The 18,246-nt window shown below is 53.7% G+C and overlaps 1 protein-coding gene and 1 long non-coding RNA gene across 2 annotated transcripts; one reads left to right on the top strand and one right to left on the bottom strand.

The window, feature by feature from the left end:
- Nucleotides 1-1,578: 1,578 nt before the first annotated feature.
- Nucleotides 1,579-8,122, bottom strand: LOC119047719 (cytochrome c oxidase subunit 4 isoform 2, mitochondrial). Its single transcript, XM_037143175.2, has 5 exons — nt 8,042-8,122; nt 6,526-6,613; nt 4,804-4,968; nt 4,138-4,269; nt 1,579-1,823 (listed from the first exon to the last, which is right to left on the bottom strand). The coding sequence occupies exons 2-5, from the start codon at nt 6,611-6,613 to the stop codon at nt 1,687-1,689; spliced, it is 522 nt and encodes a 173-aa protein (XP_036999070.1). The 5' UTR covers nt 8,042-8,122; the 3' UTR covers nt 1,579-1,686.
- LOC128628280 (uncharacterized) lies at nt 7,623-10,196 on the top strand. The gene is made up of 3 exons (XR_008392606.1): nt 7,623-7,685; nt 8,818-9,078; nt 10,121-10,196. It is a non-coding gene; the product is annotated as an uncharacterized LOC128628280 (long non-coding RNA).
- The last annotated feature ends 8,050 nt before the right edge of the window (nt 10,197-18,246 follow it).

The raw sequence follows: 18,246 nt of genomic DNA, 5'->3' as shown, positions 1-18,246 counted from the left end.
CTTGTGCCAGCTAAGCCCAAGGACAGATGAAGTCAGGGGACAAATAACAAAAACTCCATTAAAAGCCAGACAAACCCAAGATAAGAGTAAAACAGTACAGCAGACCAGAGAATATTTCCACACACCCCTCACCCACCCAATGCACTGGAACGCTGATGACTATTCTGCTGAAACCTCCCTTAAGATGGTTGCCCACAGGGAAAAAAGGGCGAGAAGCCCCCAGGACACAGACTGCTGTGGGCTGCTCCTTCTCCAGCAGGAACTTTATTTTTCTTTAAGGTAGATTTAAAAAATATTTTATTTATTTACTTATTTATTTTTACAGAGAAGGGAAGGGAAGGAGAGAGAGAGGGAGAGAAATAGCAGTGTATGGTCGCCTCTCACATGGCCCCCACTGGGGACCCGGCCCGCAACCCAGGCATGTGCCTGGACTGAGAATCCAACCACGACCCTTTGGTTCACAGCCCGTGCTCCATCCACTGAGCCACACCAGCCAGGGCGGGTAGGAACTTTATTTCGTCCCAAACTCTAAGGGTCCCCAGGAGACTTGCAGCCAGGGGAGCAGTGGACAGTGACGCTTGACCTGGGTTTACCCCCGATCCTGTCTCCAGGGCCCCCTTATTCTCTGACTCTCCAGCGAGCTCACAGCAGCCCTGCCGCCCCTCACTCCTTTCCTACCACGTTTCTAGGGAGCCAAAGGAGAGCACGGCCTGGGCCCAGGGGCGTCAAACTCATTGTCACCAGGGGCCACATCAGCCTCGTGGGTGCCTTCCAAGGGCCGTAATAATTGTAGGACTGTATACATGTGACTACTCCTCAACGGTTAAGGAGTTGAAATTACAGCCAGCCCTTGGAAGGCACCGCAAAGCTGATGTGGCCCCTGGCCTAGGCTGTCTCCTGTTATTTCTTCTACCCTAAATCCTCCCTTGTTTCACTGTCCCCAGCCTTAGTGAACACACGCTCAAAATCTCCTGGACTCGTGTTGTGAAATCTCTCCTACACGAAGTCCAGAACCCGTGTGCTGCAGCCTGGCTGAGGCGCCGCTCCAGGCGGCGCCTGTGCGGCAGCACTGAGGGGCCGTCCCCCACCTCCCCGCCAATTACCCTGTAACTCTGTCCCTTTATCCTGCTTTGTTTGTGTCTTCATAGCACTTATTACCGTGTCACATACTATGTATTATACTTACCCACCTTTTGTGCCCCCTGTAAAGACGAGTCTCCTCCATGAGGCCGGAGACCGTCTGCCTTGTTCACCACTGCATCCCCACGGTCTGGATTAGCACCCGGCACACAGTAGATGCTCAGTAAGTATTTGTTAATTGACCGAGTGAAAGAGTGTCCTTGCCTTTACTCGAGCCATTTCTTCCCTTCACCTGGAACGCTTGCCCTTCTTCCCCGCCTCTCCTGATCCCAGTTATCCTGTAAGACTTGGTGCTCGCTGCCACTCCTCCAGGAAGCCCTCCCGGATAAGCTGGGCGTTGAGCCCCTGGAAAGTGGCTTGTTCTTCCCCTTCACCTACTATACTGCCTAATTTTAGGTGTAATGTAGGCTTTATAGCAGACAAAGACTGAGGTGGAGATTAAAGGCAGAAGAGAACAGGCCAGCTTTATTGGAGTGAAGGACACGGGTCGGGGTGCTCCGTGGGTTGTGGGCCCGCGTGCGGCGGCCAGGGGAGCGGCCTAGGGCGTTACTTCTTCCACTCCTTCTTCTCGTAGTCCCACCGGGAGGCCAGGCCTTGCACAGGGTTGCCCTTCATATCCAGGATGCGCTGGAGCTGCTGGGCCTTCCACTCATCCGTCAGGGTGACGGGCTTCTCGGGGAACACTGCGGGGAAGGCAGGGGCACGGACGGTGGCAGCTCAGGACCCTACCAGGCCCGCCCGAGCCAAGGCCCCCAGTGACAGAGTTAGGGTACGCCGTGCAGAGGAGCCCCCGCCACCCTGCCCGTCCCGCCCCCCAAACTCCCTAAAGCTTCACTCCCTGGACTTCCGTGTTCTGATTCCCGCTCTGCCTCACATTCACTGTGGGAGCTGGGCCGTAGCCCTTCCTCTTCTGAGCCTCAGCTTCCTCGTCTACTGTGCGTCCCAGTGGTAATAGGAGCATGGGTTTGAAGTCTGTCTGGGTCCAAACTCCAGATCCACCACTCCCCTGCTGTGTGACCTTGAAAAAGTCACTGTATCTCTCGAAGCCTCAGTTTCCCCACCTGTCAAAACCAGGCCCTATCCAACTAGGGCTGTGGGGCTTGGATGAGTTAGTATTGATAAGACAGTTTGCACAGTGTAGGTTGGATATTAAGCCCCTAATACATGGTAGCTACGATAATTATAACCCCTGAGTGTCCTCCCAGGTATTGGGAGCAGTCCAGAAGGAGATGGTTTCTTTTACTTCCTGAAGGGGGTTGGGAGTAGAGGGTAGGGTAGGGGTGTTCAGTTTAAAAATCTGGGGAGGACAATACTTAACCCGAAGGCTGAAGCACTCATGGGGGCATCTCGGGTGCGTTCACGCATGGAGCGGGAAGGCCAGAGGGCCACAGCACTCACGTCTTGCTCCCTGGTCCATCTGCCCCTGAGGCTGACTCATCCCGCCTGAACCCCGTGGCTGGTACCTGCTATCCCAGTGGGTGGGCAGGAAAGGAAAGCTCTTCAGGGGCACCTACGAGCACCAAACCACCAAACGTGGGGCCAGACAGGAATTTGTCCCAAAGCCTTTCTCCTTTTATCCTTATGCAAGGCAGGAACCCGTCACACTTTCACAGAAGAAGAAACAAAGGCAGGCCAGGGGACAGGCCACCAGAGGTGCTGCGGTTGAGTCCGGGGCCCAGCCCTCCCTCCACGTCCTCTCCCTTCCTCCAGAGCAGCGCTTCCCAGGCCTGAGTGGGCACCAGAGCACCCCGGAGGCTGTTAAAACGCTGCCGGCCCGCAGCGCCTGACCCGGTAGCTCCAGAGTGGGCCGAGACCTTGCACAAGTTCCCAAGTGACGCTTCTGGGCCAGGAATCACACTTGGAGAACCACCCTTCTTAGTAAGAAATAATCGGCTCACCCTTCTTTAGCAGCGATTTTCAGCCTTTTTCGTCTCATGGCACACATACGCTAATCACTAAAACTGCAGCACACCAAAAAATATATTTATGGCTGACCTGACCAAAACAAAAATAGGTTCAATTCTGATTCATTCGCACCAGACGGCTATTGGCATGTTGGTTATTGCTACTGTTTTCATTTGACAATTTAAGGGAATTGGGTTTTGCATGTTCCTGTGGCACATCGGTGTACCTCTTGTGGGACACCTGTCGAAAATCAATGTTCTGTAGTAATAAATGGTCAGCTGGGTATGTGACAGCCCAGTTAAAGACTACACTTCCCAGCTTTCCTTGTGGATACACACGACCATATGATCACGTCTGACCAATAGAATGTGAGCAGAAGTGGTGCAACTTCAGAACCTCAAAGAGCAGAACCTGCCTTCCGCTCTTCTTTGCGTGGATGTCGGCTCTACGGCTGGAGCCGGAGCCGCCACCTTGCTGGTCAGGAGGAAAGCTGCGTGTTACGGGTCAAGAAGACACAAGAAGCCTGACATTGTGGAGTCCCTGTACCCCCCTGGCCTATTTTTGTGGGAGAGCTTTATCTCGTTTAGGCCCTTGTATATTGTATATTGTGGACTCTTTGTTACAGCAGCTGAAACAATGTATTGAAACATTCATGCTTAGTAGCAGGGGCTGGGATGGGCCTACGTCTGGACGGCCCCCTGGGATTGATTCCTTCTCTCTCTCCTTTGGGTCCTTGGAGAGCCTTGAACACCTGTTGCCCTCGCCACATATCCTTAGTTACAGTAACCACGCCACTCATAACCATGTGCCAGGCACTGGCCTACAGCTCTTTTCGTTAAACCTTCATACGAGCCCTGAGACATGGGCGCTACCATCCCTGTTTCACAGATGAGGAAACTGAGTCCCAGAGAGGTAGCGTGCCTCTGCACCCACTCAGGCAGCTGTGCTCTGCCCGTCACCCTGCGTCTCTATGGGGAACTTTTCAAAACTCTTCGGCTGAGTGCCAGCACAGTTCCCTTAGAAGAGCTTGGCTGGAGGCTGCAGCCACAGGACGTGGCCAGGGCGGCAGCCATGTGAGATGTTGCCACTTACCATAGACCCGCTGCCACCAGATCAGCAGAGCTGTGAACCCGCAGAAGAAGAAGACACAGCCCAGCACAGTCTTCCACTCGTTGGAGCGGCGGTTCATCTCCGCGAAGGTCTCGTGGAACTGGAGCCTGTACACTGGAGGCGGGGTGGGGGGCGGGGACGGGGGCCACAGGTGCAGCTGTTTCAAGGACCCCAGGCCAACTCTTGGTCTGGGGGGTCCCCAGCCTCCCTCTCCCTGCAGCAGATGCCATCCATTCAGCTAAATCTTCTTGAGCATCGACTGTATGCAAAGCGTGGCAACAGAAGCTGGTAACAAAGCTCCAAATATTAAAATCAGCTCAGGGCACTTCTGGTGGGCAAAACTTGGGGTCACAGAGCCCCCCTGCTCCCCCACCCACAGCCCTGGCCTCACACCGCTCAGTGATGCCAGAACCCTCCATGCCCTGCTGCTCCCACCACCTAGCAGCACCCCCCTCCTCAAAGCTGGCTGGAAAGTGAATAAAAGAATGAACAAATGAATGAATTTCCCCTTGGGTATGCATTCACATGTTTGGGGGCTTCTGGCTGCTTTGGGTGGGGGCTCACGCTCCCCACTCCCCGCTGACGGGCCCTTCTTTGCAGAGCTACTCCCAGCCCAGCCTCCCCAGCCAGCCCCACTCTGAGACCTACAGGCCACCTTCTCGGCGTGGCTCAGCTGGGTCCAGCTGCCCTTCTCCTTCTCCTTCAGGGCCCGCTGCTCGGCGCTGAGCTCTGTGCAGAAGGGCTCATCAGGCATCGGGTAGGAGCGCTGGGCATGGTAGTTGGTGTAGGGGGGCATCTTCCCCTTGCTGTGGGCTGCGGGCACAAGGAAGGAGCTGAGGTCAGGCTGCCCCGGGGATGTTCCAGCACTAACCAGGATACTGATAGAGAGGGCTGCGTTTATTGAGCCCGCACTGTGTGCCAGGAGCCATTCCAAGGCCATCGGGTCAGTTGACTCATTTCCTCCACGTCACTCTGAGCCAGGTGCTGTTATCTCCATTTTACAGATGAAGAAACTGAGCAGCAAGTGACTTGCTGAAATTCACAGAACCAGAAGGACCAGGGCCAGGGCTGCAATTCGGCGGCCCTGGCTTCAACCCCCCCGTGTTCTCTGGGAAGGCCGCGGTGAAGAGAGCATGTGGGGCAGAGGCAAGGGGCAGGCAAAGGCTCAGTGAGAGGAACCCGAACTGACTGATGTGAAACTGCTCTGCAAACTATAAAACAACATCTGTACGCCTTTAATGAAGGATCACGGGCATGGCTTTGGAGTCAGCTGGGTGTGAAACTCAGTTCCTCTCCACCCCAGCTCCAGCCAGCCCTCCACCTCACTGGGCTCCAATCTGCGGGCGCACGGCAGATGCTCCGTAAAGTATACTGACAGAGAGGTTGGTGTGCTGCGGCTTCCATTCTCTCTGATGCCTAAGCCCTCGAGGGCTCCGTGTAAGGGTCCAGAACAAAGTCCAGGCACTAGGGCAGTCTCAGCAAAGCTTTTGTCCAGCGTCACCAGAGATGCCCACGAGGATGGCACTGGGACTGCTTTGGGCTGACTCTTTGAACATCTAGGTCCCTGGGCCACAGTTTGTTCATCTGAGGAGTGGAGCTAACACAGCCTCCGCCTCACGTGGTTGTTGTGAAGTCTCGATGTGTTAATCTGTATTAAATATTGATCACAGCTTGGGGTGCCCAGTAAGAGCTCAATAAATGTTATTTCTTTATATATAAATAAATAAATAAATAAATAAATAAGTCAGAAAGGCCCTTCTGTTATCTGGCTGAAGTCTCTCCTGCTTTAGGCCTCTTTCTTCTTCTTCTTCATCTTCTTTTTTTTTTTAATTTAAGGTTTTATTTATTTACTTCTTAGAGACAGTGAAAGGGGAGGAGAAGGTGGGGGAGAGAAAGATCAAGGAGCAAGAGATACATCAATCCGTTGCCTCTTGCACGCCCCCTACTGGGGAACCTGGCCCACAGCCCAGGCATGTGCCCTGACTGGGAATCAAACAGCAACTTTTTGGTTCACAGGCGGGCACTCAGTCCGCTGAGCCACACTAGCGAGGGTGACCTCTTTCTTCTGACTAGCATTGACCCCAGGGTCTGGAAAGGAGGTCCCAGGTTCTGCCAGCATCGGTACCACAGGACACAAAGGCCTCAGGGGACTAAAGTTTAGGGGTCAGGCTCTGAGGAAGCTTGGAATGCAGGGGCTGCTGTCTGCCTGCCATTCGATCTCCATTTGCTGGACCCAGAGCTGGGACTGTGGGAAATGGTTTTGGGGGTAGGCCCAGGGCAGCGCGGAAGAGACAGGACACAGCCTGCAGACAGACAGAACTCCTGCCTCGGCCTTGGAGTCAGGCGAGGGAGGGGGTGTGCAGGCCTTACCAGGATCTCCTGGGCTGTGCATCCCTCGCCTTCCAAGTCCAAGTCCTCGTTTCCCCTGCACCAAGCTCCAGGCAGCTCTGAAGAACATCTGGGTGGGGGGTGCGGGTTGTATGCAAATAAGCTCCCACGTTGCCCTTTGCCCCCACCCCTCAGGGCCCATACAGAGAAACATCTTCATAGTTGTGGTGGTGGCAGGTTCCAGGATTTCAAGGTCTCCTCAGGCCCCTGGCCCTTCTGATTGTGTCTGAGTCCCTGGGGCGGGGCTGGGGTGGGGGGTGTGGGGGGTCCTAGAGATTGGGAGCTCCCTCTGGGACCTCAATTAGCCATCTGAGAAGAGGGAGGAAGCCTAATTCTTTTTTAGTTTAAAAATTTAAAAAATGTTACATTTCTTTTAAAAATATTTTATTTATTTATTTTTAGACAGAGGGGAAGAGAGGGAGAAAAATATCAGTGTGTGGTTGCCTGTCCAGTGCCCTGTACTGGGGACCTGACCTGCAACCCAGGCATGTGCCCTGCCTGGGAATCGAACTGGCAACCCTTTGGTTGGCACCTGGCGCTCAATCCACTGAGCTACACCAGTCAGGGCTAATTTAAGTTTTTAAAGATTTATTTATTGATTTTTTTTAGAGAAAGAGAAATTGTCGTTCCACTTATTTATGCATTCATTGGTTGATTCTTGTACGCGCCCTGCGTTGTGGGCAGATGCTCCAACCACCTGACCTCCCAGCCAGGGTCTGAAAAGGCCCAATTTTAAGGCGCAGGGCTGAGTAGTTCGGGGCTGGGAGCCTGGGTACTGCTTTTTGCCCAAGCTCAGCCCCGGTTGTTTCTCCCCATCCCCACCCCCCGCCCCAGGAAATGGGGTGGGAGTCCAGGTAGGGAGGAAGCAGACCCTGCAGCTTCCTCTCCTCCCTGCAGGGCCATCTGCCACTGGTCTCTGCCAGACGGTCTGGCCCCCACCCCTGCTCCCCTAATTGGCTGCCTACGTGCGCGGAGAGCCTGCTCCGCGGGATCTTGCGCGAGGGGAGGGCAGGATGAGCCCAACCCCCTAGGGGATGGGGAGTCTCAGGGACTGACATCCCGCGGGGGCGGGGAGGGACTTCAGAGCAGGCAGAGGACCAAACCGGGTCAGAAGCAGGAAGAGGAGCACACATCTGGAGAAAGTAAAGGGGCATCCCACCTCTGGAAGGAGACAGTGCCTTTCGCATCTGGGGAGGGGACACCCAAAGGGAGGGGTACACCATGCCCGGGAAGGCATCTGGGAAGGCAGGCTCCCCATTAGTGATGAATGGGTGGGAGAGCCCCACACATGGGGGGAGGGAAGGAGTAATCTGCATTTGAGGAAAGAGATGCCCCCCACCCCACTTGAGGACAGGGGATAATTCCCCAGGCGTCCTCTACTCTGAGCTGCCAGAAGCCCCCTCCTCTCCTCCATGGCAGGGACCACCTGGGGCCGGAGTCCAAGCCGCATTCCCCACTCTCCTGGGCTTGGGAATCGGGGGTTCTTCCAACCACTTACCTCGCGGTTCTGCTGCAGGAAGAGTGAGACCCAGGTCCGCAGAGCCAGTAACTGCGAATAGGCTGCGGAGGGACTGGAGCAGTGGCGCCCGCCCCCGGACCCGCCCCCAGCCTTTCCCGAGGCCGCCCCTTCGTGGGAACGTCCTGCCTCAGAGGGACGTGGGAGCGCCCAGCTCCCCTCCCTGAGGGCTCCTGGCCACAGTCTGGAGAGAGGTGCTGCCGAGTGCTTGGCCGCCTACGGGGGTCCTGCCTCTGGAGACCCCCAGCTGACTACGCCCTAGTATACAACTGGCCGTGCGTCCTGGTTGGTCCAGCGTCCAGTTGGGTAGTTCCAAGAGGTGTATCTTCCTGCCTCCACAACTTTGCTCACTGCTGTTCCTTCCACCAGGAAAGCTCTGTAGGGACTTTGCAGATCCAAGTCTAATGCCCCCTTTCCAGCCCAGACCCCTTTGCCCCCTGACCCCTGGAGCCCACGGAATCTGGAATCTGGAAGCTGGCCGGTGGTGTGCTACCTCACGCCCACAGTCCCATACCCAGTGAAAGGGGGGAAAGCCTCCCTCTGGGGTTCATAGCTCCGTGGCCTTCAGCAAATGGCCTGCCTTCTCTGAGTTCCTGGTTTCTTTTCTACAATATATCTAAAAAAATGATTTAAAGATAGTTCCTCCCTCATATAGCTGTTGTAAAGATAAAGTCAGTAGAAAAGCAGCAAGCACACTTATTCAAGAATGATTTATTAAGACCTATTACAGCTGGCATTTATTATCTGTTGTTTACCAGGTCAAGATACGGAACCAAAGAAAACCAAATACAATCTGTGCCCTTATAGGGGTTACAATCCACTTCCACGAGGAGAAAAAGGCTTGTGCAGAGGCTCAGGGGCAGAAAAACACAGACGTGTTCGAAGAGTAGAGAAAGGGGATCTTGGCCAGCACGCAACGGGCACAGGGGAGCGCTGGAGTGGGGCTGGGCCAGCAAGCAGGTAATCGCAGGCCATGGCGCGGATCTTGGATTTTATGCTAAGGAAGGAAGGTCACTAAGGTAAGTGGCGGAGGGATGTGGTTAAATGGAACAGCTCGGGAGTTCGGTAAATGTGGGCGGGGGCTGGCAGAATGGCGGCGGTGCCGGGCTGGGTGAAAGCTGTGTGTCGCCTCTGCGACCTGGGGCCAGAGATTTCTAGGTCTCCCAGCTCTGGGCTCCTGAGGTGTGCCCAGTGCCTACCCATCCAGCAGGGTTTCCGTAGCCCAGTGAGGCCACAGGGGGGCCACTCCAGCCAGTGTCTGGAGCTAGGGGCTTAGTCCCCAGGGGGCAGATGAACCGAGAAGAGCAGGGATTCAGGAGAAAGTGACAGAGAAATGCTAGAGTGGGCAGAATGGACCACCTCCGATTGGACTTTAGCAACAACAGACATGAAGCCGCAGGAAGGCAGTGAAGGAGTCTCCTGAACCCCCAAAGACCCCCAACTCCCAGCATTGGTCATGGTTACTCTTGGGGGCAGCACCTCCCCCTTGACCAAGTGAGTTCCAATTTGAGAAACCCCCAAGAGACCACCTTACCTCTTGGATGCTGAGCAGAGAGCATCCTGAAGAGCAGCCCTGTGGGCGGAGGACAAAGGCAACCGGAGCCCAGAGTCTTGTCAGAATTTTCACAGGGCAGGCGGGTGCCTCCCAAGGGAAGGCATTTAGGGATGGAGATCCTCTGTTCTGTCCTGCCCTTCCCACCCTCGCCTCTGGGAACTCCAGGCCCGCCAGGTCGCAGACGTGGGGCGATGCTGTGATAAGGACCATCTGTTGGGGAAGCTGGCCCCGAGGGCTGAGGGAGATGGAGGCAGGCCTGGGTGGCTCAGCGCTGATGTAGGCAGAACGACAGCCTGCTGGGTGATGTGGGGCAGCGTCTGGAGGTTCTGAGCCTGGGAACATAAGGCAGGTCTCTCAGGGGTCCTGGGGCCGGGAGTGGGGAGTCTTCCTGGGCGCAGAGGGGCGGGGGCTCTGCTGTGGCTGAGATTGCGGTGAATGTGAACGCACGCTGACATTTCAGGGACAGCAGGTGAGAGGAGTCTGTCCCTTTCTTGCTGGCCCTGGAGGCTCCGACCCTCCAGCTCTCTCACTAGATCAGATCCAGGGAGTCCCCGAGATTCGTCCCGGACACATAAACTTCGGCTACGGCCTCAGCGTCCCGCGGGGCCCCGCGCAGCCGAGAGAGGACACTGAGAAAGGCTGGACCTCGGGCAAGCCCGGAGGCGAAGGTAGGAAGAGGTGAAGGACGAAGCGTCGCGGACCTGTACCCCAAGCCTCGAGAGCTGGGCGGACTCGGAGCCGGGGTCTGGGACCCGAGGGGCGGGGCCCGTAAACGCGGGGGCGGGGTCAGGGACGAGGGGTTGTCAATCAGGGGTGGAGGGGCGGGGAAAGGTAGGAGTGGGCGAGACTCAACCTCCGGCCGAAGGGTGGGGCCGGGGTGCGGCGGAGACTGAGGGCAACAAATGGGGCGGGGCCCGCAGGAGGGCGGGGGCCTGGTGCAAAGGGGCGGGGCCTGTTGTAAAGGGGCGGGGCCATGATCGAGGGCGTGGCTTCGGCCGCTCACCCCCGAGAGTCCGAGTGACCCGCGGGCCCCGCGGGGCGCACCGAGACTCCGGGTCAGCCGGGCCAGCGCGGCGACAGGCAGGGCCAGCACGAGGGCGGCCAGGCGGCGGCGCAGGCTCCGAGGGCGACGCGCCGAGATCCGCGGCTCCGTGGGCGAGTTGAGAAAGCGCTCCTGCAACTGTGGACAGGCGGGCCGGGTCGGAACCGACGCGGAACCAGGGCTGCCACGCGGACAACCGCAAACAGCGGGTTTCCCGGGCCTGGGAACAAGCCAGTGGCGTGGTCAGGAGCAGGTGGACGCCCTGGGCCGGACGTCGCTGTGCCTGGACTAGACCCGGGGGCCTGGGAGGCGGAAACCTCCTGCGGGCAGGTCAGATCTCTGGGCAACGCCTCGGCCCAGGACGGACGCCCTCGGAGGCGGGCACTGGGCTAAAGGAGGCGTCCAGCGGGTGGCATCCTGGGCGGCAATGAATGGCCACCGTTCCCTCACCCGGGGCACGAAATTCCTGAAGCTCCGGGTGTCCAGCGGGAAGGGGAGTTCCCTACAGAGCTGCGAGGGCTTTGTTTGGGGCCGAGCCCCCCCACTGTCACTCAGGGCCCCGTAGCCCCGCCCACGGGAGTCCCCTGTTCCAGGTCCTGCCACCTGCCTGGTCACTCGCACTGCGTCATCTACGCCCCAGGTCTCTTCTTTCCCCAGCCTCGAGCTTCTAGTCACCCCCTTCGACCCCTCGGACATCATCGCACCCGCTTCCCGCCCGCCCGTCCGTCCGGCGTCCAGCGGCGGCCACCTCCAGCCGTACGCCGTCCTGCCGCGAGCCCCGGCCCGGCCCGACCTCCGGCCTCGCCCCTACCCCGAAAAGTTCCCCCACGCCCCGCCGAGATCGCCCCTGCGGTGTCCGTCCCGCCTCCACAAGCCGCGCTAAAGCCGAGCCCGGCCCCCGCCCCTTCGGGCATCCGCACTGCGACCTCGCACAGCGAAGGTCTCTGCCCCGCGGCCCTGCCCGCGCCGCCTCCCAGGCGGGGCTCCAGGGCCCCAGACAGTGCCCCGGCCGCGCCCGCCTGGCCTGGCGCCTGAGCCCGGCGACCGCAGATCCGCCCCAGAGATCCGGCCCTGCCAGGTCCTCGCGGGCTCCAGCTTCGCGGGGACCGTCACGCAGGCCCCCCTCCGGCCATCATCCCGCCCCCCACGGCCGGCTCAGGCTCCGCCCTCACCACGGGTCCGCGAGTTGCAGGCTGGGGTCCCCGCGTAGAAGGCGACCGCCGAGGCCTAGGAGGCGAACGCGTCCCCCAGGCGGGGCAGGACCGAGCGGCCTGCGCGCTCTGGCCGCAGGAAGGGCACGGAGCGGCCCGGTGGGTATCCGAACTCGCCACGAGTGGAGAGAAGATCTGTGGGATGACGGTTTCCTGGGAACTCGCTGCAATCCCGGTGCCTGGGTCCTCATCGCCACCCTTTCACCTGGGCAGATGTATGCAAAAGACATGCAGACGACCCTTAGCAAATACCAGGGACGCAGAAGTTGGGTGCCTGGGAGGCCAGCGTATAGGATTCTATTCCCAGACCTATTTATCCTCTTCTGGTTTCAATCCGTTCCCTCTACCCCTGGTTCCCCCATGGCCTCAGTTTCTCTGTCTCTATAAAGCTAATCCCATGCGTCGCTGCGACCGTAAGCATCAGCACCAGCACCAGGGAATAGTCCAACCCGACAAAAGGCTGAAGTGCTCGCATCCTGGGGAGTGCAGAGGGTCAGATCTAGAGTAGGTACTGGTCCTTTTGGGTAACACTCTGGGGCTCCTCACTAGCCCAGAATGGTCTGCAGCGTCTGCTCCAGGCCTTCCAGGACTCCGTGCCACAAGGTCACACCCCGCGGATGCACGGGGAAGGTGTGAGGGGCCCTGACCGAGCCCCTGGGCAGGGGGCCCTTCTCCAGGACACAAGTGGCTCACAGCCCCCTTGCTGTGGGCTCTATCCCCTTGATGTGGCCCAGGAACTTTATCAATAACTGTGACTTCACCAGTATCTCCAATTCCACAGGCTCTTCTTCCAATGGGATCTTGGCACTCGGTCATCAAGGGGTGCAATCTATCACCCCACTGCTGGAAACCTGATGTAGCTTTGCTGGGAGGAAAATAAATCTGGACTGATTAGAGCATGTTGGAAGTGGTGCTATGTGACCTACAAAGCTAGATCATAAAAATGCCATATACTCATTCTTGGAGCCCAGTCGCCACGCTGTGACCAGCCCACGTGGAGAGGTCATATGCAGGCGTGTCTGGCGGCCAGCCTGTACCCAGCCTGGACTTCCAGGAAACGTGCATCTCTAGACGATCCCAGCCACTAGTCATCAAGTCCTCCTCAGCCATCCAGTGTTCCCAGCTGAGGACCCAGACATCACCGAGCAGAGACAGGTCACCCCCGCCATGACCCTTCTGAATCCTCAGCATCAGACTGTCGTTCTATACATTAAGATTCCAGGTGGTTTGTTATGCAGCTATATAACTGGAACAGCAATCAGATGTCATTTTAAAATATATTTTATTGATTATGCCATTACATTTGTTCTATTTCCCCCCTTCATTCCCCTCCACCCTGCACACCCCCTCCCCCACTATTCCCCCCTTTAGTTCATGACCACGTGTCTCAAGTTCTTTAGATTCTATATTTCCCATACTATTCTTGCCCCCCCATCTATTTTCTACCTACCATCTATGCTTCTTATTTTCTGTACCTTCTCCCCTCTTCTCCTCCTCCCACTCCCCTGTTGCTAACCCTTCATGTGATCTTCAATTCTATAGTTTGCTCCTGATCTAGCTGTCCTCTTACTTTGCTTTTGTTTTAGGTGTGGTTCTTAATAACTGTGAGTTTGCTGTCCTTTCACTGTTCATCTTTTTTATCTTCTTTTTCTTAGATAAGTCCCTTTAACATTTCATATAATAATGGCTTGGTGATGATGAACTCCTTGAACTTGATCTTATCTGAGAAGCACTTTATTTGTCCTTCCATTCTAAATGAAAGCTTTGCTGGATTGAGCAATCTTGGTTGTAGGTCTTTGGATTTCATGACTTGGAATACTTCTTTTCAGCCCCTTCTTGCCTGTAAGGTCTCTTTTGAGAAATCCACTGACAGTCTGATGGGAACTCCTTTGTAGGTGACTGTCCCTTATCTCTTGCTGCTTCTAGGATTCTCTCCATTTTAATCTTGGCTAATGTAATTATGATGTGCCCTGGTGTGTTCCTTCTTGGGTCCGACTTTTTTTGGACTCTCTGAGCTTCCTGGACTTCCTGGAAGTCTATTTCCTTTGCCAGATTGAGGAAGTTCTCCTTTATTATTTGTTCAAATAAGGTTTCCACTCGTGGCTGTTCCTCTTCCCCTTCTGGTACCCCTATAATTCGGATGTTGGAGCGTTTAAAGATGTCCTGTAGGTTCCTTAGCCTCTCCTCATTTTTTTGAATTCTTGTTTCTTTATATTTTTCTGTTTGGTCATTTTTTTCTTCCTCCTGGTTCGCTCCGCTCCCTTGATTTGAGTCCCAGTTTCCTTCCCACCACTATTGCTTTTCTGTGCATTTCCCTTCATTTTAATTAGTTCAGCCTTCATATGTTCCTCTAATTTGTGGCTAAAATCAACCAGTTCTGTGAGCATCCTGATCACCAGTGTTTTGAACTGTGCCTCTGATAGGTTGGCAATTTCTTGTTCACTTAGATTTATGGGTTCTGGGGCCCTGAGTTCTTCTTGAGCCATTTTTGGTCTGTTTGTGCCCGTTAAGTATGAGGAGCAGAGCCTTAGTTGTTCACCAGGGTGGGGCCACCCAGGTCGCTGGTTTGTGATGCTGTATGTGGGGGCGGGTCAGAGAGGGACAATAGGGATACACTCTGCTCCTTCCCGCAGCTAGGGCCTGTGTGGTCTGTCTCACTGCTCACTGCTCGCTCCTTCACCGGTTTATCTGCACACGAATGTGTGACCTCAGCCAGCCTGCTGCCTTGCGCCCTCACTGGGTCCGCCCGTTGCTACCCCACACCTGGGATTCGCCCTTGGCTGCCTGAGTTGGGGGATCTTTTTTGCCCGGCCAGCTCCACTGCTGGCTCCGCCCCTCTTACCGGTCTGGCTAAGTGGTTTGTTGTTGTCGGACTTCCGTATTGTTCAATTTTCTGTGGTTTAGCTGCATTTTTTGTTGCTAAAACTTTGTTGTTTTTAGACTTGGTTGTGTGAGAAGGCACAGTGTTTCCACCTACACCTCTATCTTGGCGGAAGTCGTTTAAATGTTATTTTTTAAGGATTTTATTTATTTATTGTTTTAGAGAGAGGGAAAGGGAGGGAGAAAGAGAAGGAGAGAAACATCAATTAGTTGCCCCTAGCGTGCCTGCAACCCAGGCATATACCCTGCCCTGGAATTGAACCGGCAACCTTTTGGTTTGCAGATGATGTCCAACCCACTGAGCCACACCAGTCAGGGCTCAAATGTTATTTTGATTTCAATACACCCGACTCCTCATTTGACTCAGTTGTTTCAGAACTTGGGGAAGAAAGAGGGTGTTGGGCGTTGACACCCAAACCTCACTACTGTCCTTCAAAGTTTAGCTCAAATACATACTCGGACGTTCCCTGACCCCTATGGAAAGCGCCCTCTCTAGCCAGGCTAGATTTATTTTCTTCTCGGCACTTTTCATTCTCCAGAATTACTCGTATGGAAACCCAGAGCCTCTCGTCCTGCACACTCTACACAACAAGACTATTCACTCAGGTCGCTCCACTTCCGGGCTGGATGAGGTGAGAGCTGGCTGTGCAATGGCCCCGATGTCTGTGTCTCCTCCAAAGCCGTATGTTGAACCCCATCCCAACGTGGTGGTATTACGAGGTGAGGCCTTTGGGAGGGGCTTAGGTCACGAGTTCGGAGCCCTCACAAACGGGATTAGGACCCCTATAAAAGAGACATCAGAGTGCTCCCTCATCCCTTCTGCCATGTACGGTTACAGTCAGACGATGGCTCTCTGTGAGCCAGAACATCGTGTGGAATCTTCCAGCACCTTGAACTTGGACTTCCAGCCTCCAGAACTTCAAAATAAATTTCTGTTGTTTGTAAGCCACTCAGCATATGGCGTTTCTGTTATAGCAGCACAAAGACAGGGTGTTAGAGTGACACCTCATTTATTTTTTTATGGGTGCTGTTGTAAGCAGCACTTTAGTAAATATCAATTTCCAGTTGTCATTGCAATTATATAAAAACAATTGATTGTCAGATATTGGGCTGATATTCTGTGACCCTGCTCAATTCGTTTGTTAGTCATGTGAGTTTGCTAGGACTGCTGTAATTAAGCACCACAACTCGGGTGACTTAAACAACAGAAATACATTGTCTCGCAGTTCTGGATGTTAGAGGTGTAAAGTCAAGATGCCTGCAGGTTCGGTGCCTTCCAGGGCCCAGGAGGAAAGAGTCGGTCTTAGGCCTCTCTCCTTGGCTTATAAATGGCTGTCTTCTCCCTACGTCTCTGAACACTGTCTTCCAAATTTGCCCAAATTCGCCCTTTAGGTAAAGAGACCAGTCATACTAACGTTTTCAAAGAATGAGTTCTTGGTGTCATTGTTTTTCTGTGTTCATATCATTGATTTTTGCTCTTTCTTTCTCCTTGGTTTGGGCTTCATTTGCTTTTGCTTTTTCTTGTTTACGAAGGTAGAAGCTTACATTTTTAAAACCATTTTATTTATTTTTAGAGAGGGGGAAGGGAGGGAGAAAGAGAGGGAGAGAAACATCACTGTGTGGTTGCCTCTCACATGGCCCCCTCTGGGGACCTGGCCTGCAACCCAGGTATGTACCCTGACTGGGAATCAAACCGGCGACCCTTTGATTTGCAGCCTGAGCTCAATCCACTGAGCCACACCAGCCAGGCAGAAGCTTACATTATTGATTTGAAACATTTCTTTTCTAATAAGTATTTAATTATACAAAATTTGCCCAGTTCTGTTTTAGCTACATCCCATAATGTTGATGTGTTGTATTTTCATTTTAATTCAGTCAAAATGTTTTCTAATTTCTTTTGAGACCTCTTCTCTCACCCATGGGTTATTTAGAAGTGTTGCTTAGTTTTCAAATATTCGGGGTTGTCCAAGTGTCTTTCAGTTCTTGATTTCTAATTTAATTCCATTATGATCGGAAAATGTATTTTATATCATTTAAATTTTCAAACAAATGTTCAATGTTTAATTGGCCTATTTTGGTGAATGTTTCATGTACACTTGAAAAGAATGCATTCCAGCCTTGGCTGGTGTGGCTCAGTGGATTGAGCACCAGCCTGTGAACCGAAAGGTTGCCAGTTCAATTCCCTGATTGATGATGGTTCTCTCCCTTTCTCCCTACCTTCCCCTCTCTACAAAAAGTTTTTTTAAAAACTTCTTAAAAAAAAAAGAATGTGTACTAGATTTCTTTCTGGAATCATATCCCGTTAGCCTGAAGAACTTCCTGTAGCATTCTTTTAGAACGGGCTTACTGATGGTAGATTCTTAATTTCCTTCACTGGTGATCTCTTCACTTTGTTTTGATTTCTTTTCTTTTTATTTCATTTCATTTATCTTTAGAGGGGAAAGGAAGTAGAGAAGGAGAGAAATATCAATGTATGGTTGCCTCTTGTGAGTCCCCTGCTGGGAACTGGCCCACACTCCAGGACTGTGCCCTGACTGGGAATCAAACCGTGACTCTTTGGTTTGCAGGCCTGTGCTCAATCCACTGAGCTCCACCAGCCAGGGCATATTTTGTTTTAATTTCTGAAGGATATTTTTGCTAGATGTAGAATCCTGGGTTGACAATTCTTTTTCTTCTTTAATCCTTTTCAAGCTGCTGTTCCACTGTCTTCTGGCCTCCCTGGTTCCTGATGCGAAATCTGCAGCTTATTTGTAAAGTGTTATTTTTAAAAATTTATTTATTTTTAGAGAAAGGAAGAGAGGGAGAAAGAAAGGGAAAGAAACATCAGTGTGTGGCTGCCTTTTGTGCACCCCCTACTGGGAACCTGGCCTGCAACTCAGGCATGTGTTCCAGACCAGGAATCGAACCTGCACCCTTCACTTTTCAAAATGATGTCCAACCAACTGAGTAACATCAGTCAGGGTTAGATTTTTTTTTTTAATTAATTAATTTTATTTAGTTATTTTTCCAGATTTTGTTTTTTAAATAGCAAGCAAACCTGGTTAGGTTCAGACTGCATGTTCTACGTCACCTTCTGTGGGCAAATGATTCTAACATCCATTTATTTTCAAAGCTTTGCTATCTGTGTGGGTCTGCCTAGTGCTCGGAGTAGCCTTGGCCTGAGCCAGTGGTTTACATGGCGTTTCAGTACTTTTCAAAGCCTTTGTCATTGTTTGTGGGGTGTGTTCGGCCCAGGCACAGCCTAGGGATGAGCCCAGGACTTGTGTTGGCTCACATACAGAATTAGAGGATTTCCTTCATCCACTCTGTCCTTGACAGGATTTTCGCTACATTCTCTAGCTCCCAGGGCCCCCATTTCATGCCCTTTGCTCAGAAGTACAGGTATAGCGTTCTCTCAGAGTTTCAACCCCCAGCACTGTCTCAGGATCCCTCACCACTGGTCTGCTTCAGAGGAGAGAGAGAAAAAAGAAGGTTTGGGGGATCCTCACACTATTCGTAC

Source organism: Artibeus jamaicensis, unplaced genomic scaffold (genome assembly GCF_021234435.1).
Source record: "Artibeus jamaicensis isolate MK-2021 breed Jamaican fruit bat unplaced genomic scaffold, CSHL_Jam_final contig_685, whole genome shotgun sequence".
NCBI lineage: Eukaryota > Metazoa > Chordata > Mammalia > Chiroptera > Phyllostomidae > Artibeus > Artibeus jamaicensis.
This window is presented reverse-complemented; position numbering and strand designations above follow the sequence as displayed.